Below are 14,821 nucleotides of genomic sequence, written 5' to 3'. Positions count from 1 at the left end.
TAAACCATTGATTTTGCATATTTTTAGTGAAACTTACTTATCAAAAGAAATTATTTTTTTAGTATAACTTGTCCTAAAACCCTAATCACAACCTCCTAGTTCTTCTCTATTTTTATTTTTTTTCCTTGAAACAGTAACCCATCTAGCTCCTTGGTACCAATTACCATGTTGCAGTGTCCTCATATTCTTAGCTCATTCATGAAGAAAAAAATGTATGATATAATATATGTGGTAATTGTTTAGTTACTTTAGTGGTTGATGTTGAACATAGCAGACTAATTCTTATAGAGTTATAGTCATTAAGTGATTAAATTATTAACTAATATTACTAATTAGTCATAGGGCATTATGGATATAGGAGATTTAAGAAAGGATGTTACATGGAAGTACTCATATCTAGCTTATCTAAAAAAATAAAATGACTTGACTTGCAATTTGTGTTAAAATTGCAAAAGTAGGGCATATCTAAATGTTATATGAATTATATATAAAATTTTATTTCAATTTATATCATAATTTGATCATTTGATTGTTGCATTTCTCATTAAAAATAATTTTAAAATGTGTGCTTCACTTCAATCAGGCGCGCGCTTGCACTTTGCACCTAGGCTCCAAAAGGCCTTTTCGCTTAAGTGCGCCTCTCACTTTTACCAACACTGCCCACGAGTTACCCACAAGTTACGTTGATAGCTCATTTTGTTGGAAGTTGTGCCTCTTTTTTCTCTAATATATATACATCTATTTTTCACTAATTTTAACCTAGGGATTGAGGGTTTTACAGATTAGAAACACCCACTTTTAAGAGAGAGCTACTTATCCCTTAAGAGAGAATTCCTTGTAGTCTCTTCTCTTCCTTCTTCCAATTTTCATACCTTGAGAGGAGATTTACCCAAACACAACCTACACAATTTTCATGGATTATTTTCAATGGTTTGGTGATGACTCCAACCAACATTAGGTGCCGTCTCATAGAGGTTTTCACTCTTGGTTGGTGCTAACTCATAGGTTCTCTATCCTTTTTTTCCTGTTCTTTTTTAGTGTTGCATCATTTCGGCATGACGTAGAGGTAGGGGTGGAATTGGTTCGAGTCGGTCGATGTTGAAGGCAGTTTTTGTACCGAACCAAAAATTTCGGTTTTAACATATTGAGCACCGAAACCAACTTGTAAGGAAGGAACGCTGAACCGACCAATTGCATTCAGTTTCTATTCCGTTCGGTCTGGTTTCGGTGTTTGGTACGTGAGAAACAAAAGCAAGAAAAAAAAATAGAAAAAAAGATTTTTTTTGGTATCAAACAGAGACATTATTGGAAGACAAAATCAGTACAACAACTAACAAGAAAAGCTAGACCAACACAAACTGTTTTCAACACAAAATACAGAGCAACACAGGAAAAAAATATAAAACACAAACTAAGATTAAGCAAACATCATGCCGTGTTTTCTTAGAAACCAAACAGATCAAAGAAAAAAAAAAACTTATTTCCCTTTGCTTTCCCACATTTTCTTAGCACCCAAACACCAAGCAAACACAAAAAAAATATACTCAAAATCATGTATATATTTAGAGAACATACCAGAATAAGAAAAAACCTATTTCCCTTTGCTTTCCTACATTTTCTCAGCACCCAAACTCCAAGCACTAAGCAAACACAAGAAACATATACTCAAAATCAAGAAGATTGTATTCTCTTTTTTTTTTGGTTAAACGTTTTTGGGATTCTTGAACTTTGTTTCTGAGAGACTAAAAGAAACGGAGAAGAAAGAAGGTTGTGGGGAGAACGGTTGCAGCTTGAAGTGAGAGGGAAGAGATAAAACTTAGGGTTAGTAGGGTTATATACAAACCCAAAACGACATAGTTTTGTTATAGTAAGGAGAGAATAAATAAAACTGCATTTACTATGGATCGAACCTAAGTTAAAAACGTGAAAACACGTGTCCTTGCCACTATGCTACCAGGAACTACCTAGACATAACTGTATATATTATTAATATTTAATATATTTCAGTTCAGTTTCAGTTGGGTCGGTATTATGTGTGGGACAACGAAACCGAAACCGAAACCAAAATATTTCAGTTTCAAGAAATTCAAACCAAAACCAAACCGAAAAATTGGACCCAGTTTAGTCGGTTTCGGCCGCTTTTATCAGTTTTTTCAGAGGTTTTCTATGCAGAGGTTTTCTCTCTTTGTTGGTGCTAACTCGTGGGTTCTCTATCCTTTAGTTCTTGTTCTTTTTTATTGTTTCATCATTTCGGCTTTGTCATGCATCAAATTCCATATCAAAGCAATGGGATATGGAATCCCTGACAAAGCCATAACTACCAAAAAATGACAAGACCATTGCTGACAAAAGCCAAAACCATCAATAGATCCCAGCCAAGTCCCCAAAGCCACCTCCCAGCACAACATGACCTGATTTGAAAGGCCACACAATCCAAACATTGCCCATCGGCCAAACAAGGCCCACAACCCTATCCACAAAATCATCGACTTTCAACAACTCCAGTTGACTATCTCATCCCTCGTCCCTGCTCACATCAATGAATCCACTAGACTAGTCACCATGTGTCGCCAATTGCCACTGCAGCTCCAATCGGCACCTGCAGCACCAGGCTCAATCAACATGTGATCCAACACACGAAGGTCATAAGGTAGTCGCTCTTTTGGTCGTTAAACAATATAAAGCTCGTAACTTGTGAAGTCCAGGCCCATGCCTAGTGATGGTTTAATCAGCTCTCTAAGTCAGCAAGCTCAGGTTCTTGTTATAGTTATTTTCTTTACTTTATTCTAGTGAACCATGGTAATATTTGAGGCACCTTTTTTTTTTATAAGTAAGAATGATATATATACGAAAGGTTACTCTATGCCTAAAAAACACAGAGCAACCTAGAAGAAACAAGAAGAAGAACACAAAGAGAAACAAAGACAGCAAATAAATTACAAAAGAAAAAGGGAGCAAAGAAAAGAAGGGAGGGATGAACTAATTCTTTGCACAAGTAGGTTTGTCAAATAACAAGAAAGTTAGGTTTTGGCTATTTGGGAATGAGATCACACATTTATTGAGACGAGCTATTGCTACAAAGTATATGAGGAGGAATGGGAAGGTTGGAGTTTGAAACTGGTCAAAGACATGGGTGTAGTCTATGGAGAAGTATTAGGGAGGGATGGAACCATGTTCTTCAATTTGTGTGTTTTGAGGCTGGGATGGCACCTGGTAAGGTTTTAGCATGATATTGGGTGTGGGAATCATTCTCTAAAAGAGATGCACCTTGATTTATATGCATGCTCTGTTAAGAAGAATTCTTTGTGGCCTTAACACACCAAATTCTCTTCCAAGCAAGTTTTCTCTATAGTTGGTTGGTGTTGCATGTGCCAATGTAATGGGGAGATGGTGGAGTATTTGATCCATTGTGAGGTTGCATATGCTTTAAGGAGTGTAGTATTTGGAGCTTTTGGGATTCAATAGGTGTTACCAAGGAGGTTAGTTGATCTCTTGTTTGGATGTAGGAATTGATTCAGGCTTGGAAAGCACTTATCGGATAGTTAGAACTTTGTCCTGTTATGTTTGATGTGGCTATTGTGGAGAGAACAGAATAGTCGTATTTTTGATACATAAACATCAAAGGCTCAGTTTAAATCATTGTTGAATCGAAATCTTTTGGATTGGTATTGTGTGTGGGGTCTTACACGTAGAAATTTCCTTTTAATTTTTTTTTTGATAAGTAGAAATTTTTTAGATTTCACAGAATCAGTTTAACTCTTATGCATAATTTATTTGTAATTCTTTTAGGTTAGGTTGTGTTCATCATCATGAATATGAAGTAAATTTTTCTATTAATAAAATATCATTACATTTTTATTTTTTTTAAGTTCGGTTTCAAAGATGAAGGCAATAAGTAGAGCCCAGTTTTTCTGGTATGACCTCTAACAACATTGTTCTCCTATGGAGAAGTATATAAAAGTTTGATTGGATAATGAAATTTCTATTGGAATTTTTCCAATGGTTTGGTGCTTAGTCTGCTGACTCCAACTAACCCCAAGTGTTGACTCCTAGATGTTCTCCCTTGTCTGTTACTAACTCCAAGCAAGCCTAGTTCTTATCTCCTAGGTTATTTATCCTTTATTTTCTATTTTCTATTTTATTGTTGCATCATTTTGGTTTGTCCTGCGTCATGGTGCCTTCCTAACTGTCCCTTTCAGCAAGCCAACCAGTCGATCACCATTCTTGGCATATTCCCAATAATATTGAACAAGCAGAACATGAATTTCTAAAGATCTTTGCTATACTAAATGAATCAGAAGATGATATGTTGCCTCCCTTTTAGCTTTACGCTTCCAACACCAATCAGCCACTATAATCCTCCTTTTTCTAAGATTTTCCATTGCTAAAATCTTCCCACTAAGAAGAGTATCTCATTACTTTGGCACTAGGCAACAAAGTATTTAGATTTTCGGGGAAAATGTAAAGTACTGCCATTTAGTTTCATTGAATTTGGAAAGGAGTTCTACTGTTGTCTACATCCGTGTACAAGGGTAGCAGCTTTTTGCATTTTATTATAGAATTCTTATTACTTAAAAATTTTGAATGGAATTCTGAGTGCTTATCTGGCATTGGGTTGGGTAAGAATATAAATGTTTCATAATTGTTTTTGTAGTTTTGAGGAGCCTGTTGGTGGGCTTTTTTTTGTGACAAATGGAATATAAGCTTTGCCTGTGTTATTTAATTAAAGAAAAGCCCTTTTCTGGGACTGTAGTGTAAGTTACATTCATGTGGCACTAGAACAGGTGACCTGTGCATGCTGGAATGTAGCTTTTAGTATGTTTGGCTGAAGTTTACATAGACATAATTTTTTAAACCAATCATGCATGATTTTCTTTGGCTTACGAAGACCCATAATACTTGAGGTTGAGTTTTCCCCCAAATCCAGTTAGTCTGATTGGTGCTATATCTTTTCCAATGGACTCACAATATTTTAGTGTTGAGTTCTTTTCCTGAACCATGGAATACTATTGTCTACGAAATATATTTATTTTACATAGCTTTCATGTTTTTGTTTAATCTACTATTGTTTAATCTATTGTCTAGGTATTTTTTGTTTAATCTACAATATATATTTATTTTACATAGCTTTCAGGTTTTTGTTTAATTTACTATTGTTTAATCTATTGTCTACGTTTTTTTTTATTATGTGTTCATGCTTGTACATGCTATATATGTAGACCATTTTCTCCTTTATTAATCTACTCTGCTTTGCTTTCAACTACTTTTTGTTCAATGCTCTGAATTAGGTCAAAAGCTGCCAGAGCAAAGCGGTTACTTCAGAAGAAGGCAACAATAAGGGAGAAGAAGAAAGCTGAGGCATTGGCTTCTGGCGCTGATTGGCAAAGTGATGACTCAGATGATGACCCTCCGGTAAATTGTGAATTGTATGTAGTTATGTTGTGACTTGCTCGAGGACTCAATATCTTGAGTGATAGAATCTTATATGTGATGCATTCAACAGGAAGTACACCGAGAACCTCCCCTTCCTAATCTTCTTAAAGACGAAGAGCATCATCGCCTTATAATAGATGTTAGTCATGTTTCATCCCCTGTTCTTTTGTGTACCTTATTACTGCTCTAACTTCTTCATTGCGTTGTTTATAGTTGTGTAAATCACTGGCTTCTTTGCAAAGGTATTGGGAGGCATTGGAGATTATTAATCTCACTCTAAGATTAGCTCATAGCATGCTGTCTGTGGAGAAGGAGGAAGAGCTTAGATCTCTTGGAGCTCGTAAGTCCTCAACTCCAAAGAACTTGTTCTTTTTTTTAACTCCCCACATTCTCATTTCTTTCTTGGTCTCCCCTCTTCTCCTTTAAATTGATAATTTCGTTCTTAGTCCAAAATATATAATCCCGTTTAGAAGGATTCCTTCATTGAAAGATACTCCGATTCATTTGTTCTTTGAAGAAGTAAGATTTGTAATTGTTTTTACTCTGGCTAAGGTGCAGTACCTTTGTTGATGTTTTACAGAGATAGCTTACAACACCACAGATCCTAAGCATGGATTTGACTGTGTAAGATACATTGTTCAGCAGCATCCTTACAGCCTTGCTGCCTGGAATTGCTATTACAAAGTAATTTCAAGGTACTTCACCTTTATATATGTGCAATATACGTCTATAATAATTTTTCCTCATAGGAAATAGCTTCGTTTTCCATTTAGGTACCCTATATTATTATTTTATTTTCTTGTGTGTTATTTTATGGAGTCATGTCATGAAAATTTGGGAGAGTGTTTGTATATAGAGTAGCATGAAATAACACATAAGATAATCAATTTTATTACATGCTATTACATTCAGTTATGGAAACTATTTTCTTAGTTATCGACTAGAAAAATATAGAGGAAATGAGTAAAAGATCTTTATATGATTTTTATTGACCTAGAGAAAGGATATTTTGTTGGGCTTTGATGGGGAAAAAAGAAAAGTTTCAATGTATTGTGGATTGTTGTATGTGTACTAAAAATGATGAGATTGTAGATCATTTGTTACTTCACTGCCAAATTTATATGGAGTGATGACCTACTATTTTGTGGTTTTTGGAATGAGAGGGGTTATGCCAAAGTGACAGTATGATTTTTTAGATACATGATAGAATGATGAAGAAGAACACATTTGGCCAACCCTCATTACTTTGGTGAGGATCTATAGCTGACCTCAAAATTTTGGATCTAACTTCACTGCTAAATTAATACGGAGCTATGACCTTTTTTTTGATAGGTAAGTAAGAAATTTTATTAGAATTGAGCAAGGCAAGGATAGGAGTTTCGGTTAACTTCCTCTTCAGAAGTTGGAAACTTTCTTGGGCTTCATCAATCCAAACAAAGGACTTTTGTTTGAGACAATTGGTGAGAGGTGCTGCAATGGTAACCTTGCTAATAAACCTTCTATAGAAGGTAGCATGGTCACGGAAACTCCTGACCTCATGCACACTAGAAGGTGTAGGCCAATCAACAATTACCTTATTCTTGTTTTCATCCATGAACACTCCTTTGGAAGACACAACATGCCCCAAGAACACCACTTGATCCATCCCAAAGCTACATTTCTTTATGTTACCATAGAACCTTTCTCTCCTCATGATGTCAAGCACAAGCTGTAAATTCACCAAGTGATCCTCCAAACAGTGGCTATACACCAAAATATCATCAAAATACACCACAACACAAATCCCTAATAACGGTTGCAATATATGTGTCATCACCCTCGTGAAAGTGCTAGGCGCATTTGTCAAACCAAATGGCATAACAAGCCATTCAAATAATCCACGATGCGTCTTGAAGGCCATCTTCCATTCATCTCCTGGTCAAATTCTAATTTGATGATACCCACTTTGCAAATCAATCTTGGAAAACACCTTCGAACCTGCCAAGCAATCTAGCATGTCATCCTATCTAGGAATTGGAAAACGATACTTGATTGTGATCTTCTTAATAGCTCTACTAACCACACATCCTCGGAGAACCATGTTTCAATCTTGAAGTTGTAGTCAAGCCTTGGCCCGTTTCTTTCCACATAAGGCCTACCCTTGGAGGAACTCCAAAAGGATTCTCAAAATGAGAATGAGAGTTAGTAGCCTCATGAGGTGGCTGCATACACTGCAGCACCTCCGCAAGAGACGCAACTTGTCTCCTTAATTCAGCAATCTCATCTCCTCTCTCTATATTTTGATTTTGTCCACCATTCCTCCCCACTGAAGGATTGGCTTCAACTCCTTCCCCAACATTTATTTGATTGGTACAAGGAACCTAGATCTGAATTCTAGGATCTTGGAATGGAGAGAGAAAAAAAAAAAAAAACACAAGGAAATCTAAATGACCAAATTAGTAGGGAAAAGAGGACCAGATCTTTGGTCTGACTCCAAATGATGGACATCAAGATCAAATAACTGAGAACCTGAACTAGAATTGCCTTAGAATTAAGAATCAAAGCTGGAATTACATAGAAAAACTGGAGAAACGAAGTTTCTGTCCAAGTCTGAAACTAAGCTAAGTTACATCTAAAAACCTAATTCTACTCTTACATAGCAAGCCTATTTTATAATCTTTAACTACTAGGAAATAAACTAACTAATAGTTACAGCTAGGAAGGCTATCACAACAAAAGTCAAAGCTTAAATTAATGAGGGTTTTAGATCGATTGCTGTCCTTTCAGAATCCTCAAAACACCAGTTGTTCTGCTCCCACCAAATACACCACATCAAACAAGGAGTGACAGCCATCCAGGGAATATTGTTGCAATAACAACCAAACTTCCCTTGCCAACACGATAGAAGGTCAACCACACACTTCGGCATTACCCAATAGAAACTAAACAATGTGAATACCATAGACCAAAGCTGGAATGCAATAGGACAATGCAATGAAAGATTATCTACTGATTCCCCACCGCATTTACATGTGTAACACCAGTCTGGAATCCTTAATTTTCTCACTCCACTCTTTAGAGCTAGATCTGTGACAATGAACTCTCCCTTCCCAACAGCTTTAGCTTCTAAGCTACTATCTTTGGCATAACCCAAGATACTCCAAATAAAGTAAAGAGAGCAATGGCTATGGTAGACTGATGTTGCATGTGTAGTAGAAGTGGTGAGATTATGGATCATTTGTTATTGCATTCTAATATTGCACATGCATTGTAAAATTTCACCTTCTTGGCATTGGGGTACAATGGATTATGGATCATTTGTTTGGTTTGGAAACACTTTTTTGTTAGTTTTGAAGATGAAAAAACTTTGGTGAAATTAAAGCCATCGTATACTAGAACATTGTTTGAATGGTCTCAGGCTTTGGGCCTTACTGATACTCATTCTATTTGTTATACTTTACATGCTGAGTCGGATTGTAAGTTGTAGTAAATGCTACCTTACTATCACAATGCCAATTCGAAAGCGACTGAACCTCCATTTCCAGCTCATTTAGGAAAGTATTCAACCTCATAAGCTTATAAAACACAAATTCTTGCTCTAAACTCATTTTCTTAGCAAGCATATTTTGTTTACTGCATGCCATGACTACTTTAGTTAACTCTTACTAGTTGTTATTATGGCATCTCATTACTTGGTTTTTGGATACCTTGTTCTTTTAGGTTATGGGTCTGTGAATACTATTACTATTTGACATGTTTAAAGTATTTGGTGGTTTGGTGTTGATTTCTTGTTAGTATGTACTTCATTTGTTTGATTCGTTAATGCATGTGATATTGTTAGTATGCTAAAGTAGGTCAGATGTAACTAAAAAGCTATAACCATGATCCTTCACTGCTAAACCTTGTAGACATTCTCATTGCCTAGCCTTTCTTAATTAGGAATAGAAATTTTGGTTAGGACCATGGTGGTTTTATATATTCTTCATAAATTCTTCAAATCTATGTCATCTTTGATGGACTTTCTTAATGTATTGTAGAGTGGACAATCGAGATTCAAGGCATTTTAAGTTTCTTCGTGGTATGCTAAGCAAACTCGTAGATTGTGTACCACCCATTATCATTTATGCACATCAATTTACCATGGCCAGCAATCATCAACATGCCGCAACAAAATACCTTGAAGCATATAAACGGTTGCCAGAGAATGCCTTGATTAATCTCTGTGTCGGTGAGACCCTTTATTTCTATTTAATTTCTTGAGTGCTACATATAAATGATTTTTTATGCTTTTAGTCTACCTGTACATGAAGCATGACCTTTTTTTTTTTTTTCTACAGGAACTGCCTTGATTAATTTAGCACTTGGATTCAGACTTCAGAACAAGCATCAGTGTCTTGCACAAGGCTTGGCTTTCCTCTACAACAATTTACGGCTTTGTGAAAACAGTCAGGTTCAATTTGGTTATCACTTTGTGCTTTTGTTTTGTTTCTAGTTTATATGCATGCTTTTGGTAAAAACACACTCTTGCCTTCAGGAATATTAACCCACACCCCCACACACACTCATACAATAGTATGTTATAACTGTGCCGTTAAAAACTTCATGCAGGAAGCATTATATAACATAGCCCGAGCATATCATCACGTTGGCCTCGTAACTCTTGCAGCATCATATTATGAAAAGGTGCTTGCAATTCGGGTGAAAGATTACCCCATTCCAAAGCTTCCTTGTGAGAATCCAGACATTGTTGGAAATCAAAAACCAGGATATAAACCTGGGTATTGTGACCTCCGCAGAGAAGCAGCTTACAATCTGCATCTGATTTACAAAAAAAGTGGAGCACTAGATCTTGCTAGGCAAGTCTTGAAAGATCATTGCACCATTTGAGCATACATCCTATATACTAACTATTAGCAAAGCTCAAGCACAAGCATGAAAAATTAAATCATCTTATTTGTAGTTTCACTCAAATGTAAAGATAAATTAGCTTAAAATTCAGCATGTTCTATTATTGAGCTATTTATGGGAACATAGTTGTACTACTTTACAATTCAAGAGTTAGCATTTATGAAGGATCAGGTTGATAAGTGGGCTATGTTGCCAAGTTTACTTTGAAAAATAAAAACAATACTATCATTGGATTAAGTTATTTTTTCAATGGTCTTTGCTAATCCTACTATCTCTGCCTGTTATGGGTGTTGACTGTTGAGATTTATAGTCCCCCATATCCTTATGTGGAGACTGACTCATGGGCATGAACATGCAAGAACACAAATAGTATCATCTTTGTATCTGTACTTTCTTGTCTTATGGTCCAGTTGGCATCAACTAGGTGATAGAACCTTGTCCTTCACCAATTAGTAGATGGAAAATGTGATTGCTAATGGGTTCCTCCCTATTCTAAATTGTTTCATGCTGTACACATTCTTGAAAAACTTGATGCTTTAACTAATGTCAATGACACTTTCATTTTGTCATTTTCCAAATCAATTCTTTTTTCTTCTTGAGAAGCAAATCAAATTTTAAAAATGAGATAGCATGACTGGTAAATAAAATATTTAAATCAATCCTAAGATTTGCTTTTTAATAAAAGCTTTTGTTTTTTGGTGTTCGATTTTTAAGTTTTTGGATGTGATTGGTGAAATAGCACATAGTTATTTCGTGTTTTGGTGAAATTTAATTTCTTGTTAATGAAAAACAGTGAATGATGATTAAACTGTATATGGGTTCGGGCTTGGTGGGTATTTAATGCTCTTTCTTGGTTTAAGATTAGCGTTTGTTTTGTTCTTCTGAGTTGGAATAGTATTGTATAAGCGCGACAATGTTGTCTATCTTATTTATACATTTATGTTATTGTTGAGCCTATATAACCCTAAACCCTAAAAAGGTGTGCGTTGTATGTATACAATTGAGCAATGTTATTAATTCCGTTTCGGACCCCGTTTCGGTTTGTTTAGTGGAACGAAATATTTCGGTACCGGCCTATTCCGGTGTACCGTTTCAAGGTGTATCGGAGTTCCTAATATATATATATAACTAGATATTATTACTATTATATAAAGTAATGAATTTTATTTTATTTAAAAAAAAAATCTTAAATAAAGTGGGATTAAAAAAATATTTATTTATAATTTTTCTACAAATAATAGAATAAATATAGTGTATAAACTTTCACCTTAAAAAAAAATTCAGTGAAGTGGATAAAAATAATTATGGAAATATTTTTTAACTTTTCACTTGTGGCATTGTTGTAAATAACTAAGTATTTATGAATAGTTTTTTAAGTTGAAAATTTCCTAGAAGCTTCCTACCATTTCCATTAGCCCGCACATATTATTCCACTTATCAATTTCATTTCCTCTTCATCTGATCTCCTTTCTTCTACTTCAGAAGCTTCTCCGCTTTTTATCTTCTTCTTCTTCTTCTTCTTTTTTTTTTTTTTTTTTGATTTAATGCATCCTTAAGTCTTAACTCTCCATCACACAAACAAAGGCTAGCTCAACACGCCCAACATGCAAGTGTTCTCCAGCAAAGTAAATGTCAATAACAGAGAAGTATGGTGGCTCAAAGCAACAAGGATGAAGAAGTGAGTTTTAATGGCAGCACTTGAGCTTTGTCCATGACTTGAATTTTTTTTCTTCTTCTTCTTCGATCTGATGTGAATCTTATCTTTCTTCTTCTTTTCTTTTTTCTTCTTTTTCTTTGATTTTTGTGAATTGTGAAGTGTGAAGCAAACCCAAAACACATACCGGCCGAATCTTTAGTTTCGGCCGGTATTTGCCGAAACACACCGGAATGACCGAAATGCCCCGGAATTGGCCGGATTTTGACCCGAGGTGGAACAAAGGGTATTCCTATTCCGGATTATATACCGGTACAAGAAATTCCGTCCGTTCCGGCCGGAACGGAACGGAATTCATAACAATGCAATTGAGTGCATTCTTTAAAAATTGTGTACATTGAACAATTATGTACATTGAGCAATTAATTTAAAAATGTCTAGGTTAAGTATAGATGAGCGTACTACCATCTTCTAGTTGGCCATAATGAGCAATTTTTTCCTTGGAAAAGCATTTTGAAGCAGAAAATTCCTTCTAAGGTGGCTTTCTTTGTATGGACCGTTGCCTTGGAAAAATGTCTGACAGTTGACAATTTAAGGAAAAAAGACTTGCATTTTGGATTGGTGCCATATGTGCAAGTGTAATAGTGAAACTGTTGACCATCTATTCCTTCATTGCTCGATTGCTTTGGAATTGTGGGATATGGTTTTTGGTTTATTTGGAGTTTGTTGGGTTATGCCAATTTTTGTTGTTGGGCTATTTGCTTGTTGGCAAAGTCGATTTGGTCGCCATCGTAATGGAGATATTTGGATGGTTGTTCATCATTGCTTGATGTGGTGTATTTGGAATGAGAGAAATAGTAGGTGTTTTGAAGACATTGAGCGTTCCATGCCTAATCTCAAGCTTCTATTTTTCAGAACTTTATTGGACTGGTTCTTTGTGGAGAAACCATCTTTTTTCTTCCATTTTGGATTTGCTTGATGTTTATAATGTTCATATTTGATTTGTTTCCCCCCCTCTATATACTCCCTGTATACTTGGGTGTCTTTCTCTTTTTTATTTCAATAAAACTTTATTACTTATCAAAAAAAAAACATTCTTTTAAAAAGGTGCACAAAGAATGTATGTTGAAAAGAGTGTACGTTGAATGTACATAATGATTTACAATCTTTGAATGTTGTGCATGTTGAAAGTACGTAATTGTGAACATCTTTGAAAATTATGTTTGTTGTAAACACACAATTGTATGCGTAATGACCATTTGGGTAATTATGTGCACAGTCGTGTACATTTTTTTGAATAATGTGTACATTGAATTTTTGGTAGCAATTGGTTGGGCTAGGATGGGTCGATGTATTTTCAAAAAAAGTATATGTTGAATTCACAATTGTGTACATATTTTTTTAAATTGTATGCATTGAAAATACCCCGACCCATCCAAACTCACCCAATACCACCACAAAGTCAATGCAAACATTTTTTTTTAAAATGTACAATTTATGCACATAATTGGGTACTAAACACCCATTTAGCCATTAATTATCTATTTAACCAAATTGTCATTACTCATACCCAATTCAACCCACCCAATTACCAAATAATCTATAAAAAAAAAAAAAAAACATGTAATAATACATATAATACTATTTTGTAAATTTTACCAAAAGTAGCAAATTTTTTATTCAATCTGTTAGACATGTTAGCAATTTTAGTCTATCCCACACTTAATAGGAAGGACCAAATGGACCAAATTGACATAGCACAAAAAGTGAAGGACCAAATTGACACTAGCGCTCTATTTGTTTCAACAATGATGTTTTCTAGAAAATGAGTTATTTTCTAAATAGCATTTTTTATAAAACTATCTCATTTTTCAATGTTTGGTAGTAACTTTAAATGAGTTGAAAAACAACCTTCTAACTTCCCTTATTTAACTTACTGTGAAATAGAGTTGTTTTCCAAAAAAATTTAATGGAAAACAATCTCCAAAAATAAGCCATATTTTTTATGTTGACTAAAGATAGATTTCCTTTGAGTCATCTTTTTTTATGCTACCAAACACTATAAAACAAGGAAAACTATCTTTACACAAAGTTTTCCATTGAAACAAACGAAGCGTAGGTAAGAACCAATTATGTAATTTACTCTAAAATAAAATATTCTGAATTGTGTGAATCTCTCTCTCTCTCTCTCTCTCTCTCTCTCTCTCTCTCTCTCTCTCTCTCTCTCTCTCAAGTCCCTTCATCACCACCACCCATCACGCTACAATAATGGCGTCGTTGGCAATCCTTGGCCGCCAATCATCGGTATGCTCTCTCTCTCTCTTTCTTCACTCCCCTCTGTCTTCCTCTCTCTCTCTCTCTCTCTGTCCACCCACTTTCCCTCCCCGTCATTCTTTATTTCTCTCTCACTTTTCCGCGGCTGTCGCCTCTCTCTCTCTACTTTTCTCTCACTTTCAAGCTAACGGCAATTCACAGTTTACTGAACCTCTAAATTCTCCTCTATCTTGCACTCTAGTCAAGTGTCTTACACTCTTTGGCTCTTGTTGCTACACTTCAAAATTTTGTTTTGGCTAATCAAACCTTAATTAAGTTTAGTCAATCACATAAAAATTGATGAAAATCAACATAAGAATTGGGTCTAACTAGTAAAATCATTACATCCTTCATTTTGAGGCTAAAACTTCTATCAAAATTTAGAATCGGACAAAATGCAATATCAACACTAAGTGCAAGTGTGCAATTCCTTTTTCCATGTTATTTTATCTCATGCAAAAGGACACAGAAGAATAACAAGAACACAAAGGGTTAGATGTTTTTAAAATGAGAAAACAATATCATTTTACAATT

General features: G+C 35.2%; 1 protein-coding gene across 4 annotated transcripts in view; it reads left to right on the top strand.

The window, feature by feature from the left end:
- The window catches only part of LOC142619415 (uncharacterized), a 39,851-nt gene extending 29,300 nt beyond the window's left edge, over window positions 1-10,551 (top strand). For all 4 annotated transcript variants that reach the window (XM_075792510.1, XM_075792509.1, XM_075792512.1 and 1 more), the window contains 7 exons: window positions 5,289-5,412; window positions 5,504-5,572; window positions 5,647-5,773; window positions 6,014-6,128; window positions 9,450-9,640; window positions 9,750-9,862; window positions 10,021-10,551. In XM_075792510.1, the coding sequence (XP_075648625.1) occupies window positions 5,289-5,412; window positions 5,504-5,572; window positions 5,647-5,773; window positions 6,014-6,128; window positions 9,450-9,640; window positions 9,750-9,862; window positions 10,021-10,299 (1,018 nt within the window). In that variant the 3' untranslated portion in view covers window positions 10,300-10,551. The remainder of the gene's footprint in view (window positions 1-5,288; window positions 5,413-5,503; window positions 5,573-5,646; window positions 5,774-6,013; window positions 6,129-9,449; window positions 9,641-9,749; window positions 9,863-10,020) is intronic.
- Window positions 10,552-14,821: the final 4,270 nt, after the last annotated feature.

This window comes from Castanea sativa, chromosome 12 (genome assembly GCF_040712315.1).
Source record: "Castanea sativa cultivar Marrone di Chiusa Pesio chromosome 12, ASM4071231v1".
Taxonomy (NCBI): Eukaryota; Viridiplantae; Streptophyta; class Magnoliopsida; order Fagales; family Fagaceae; genus Castanea; species Castanea sativa.
Note: the sequence above shows the minus strand (reverse complement) of the source record. Positions and strands in the feature narration are given on the sequence as shown.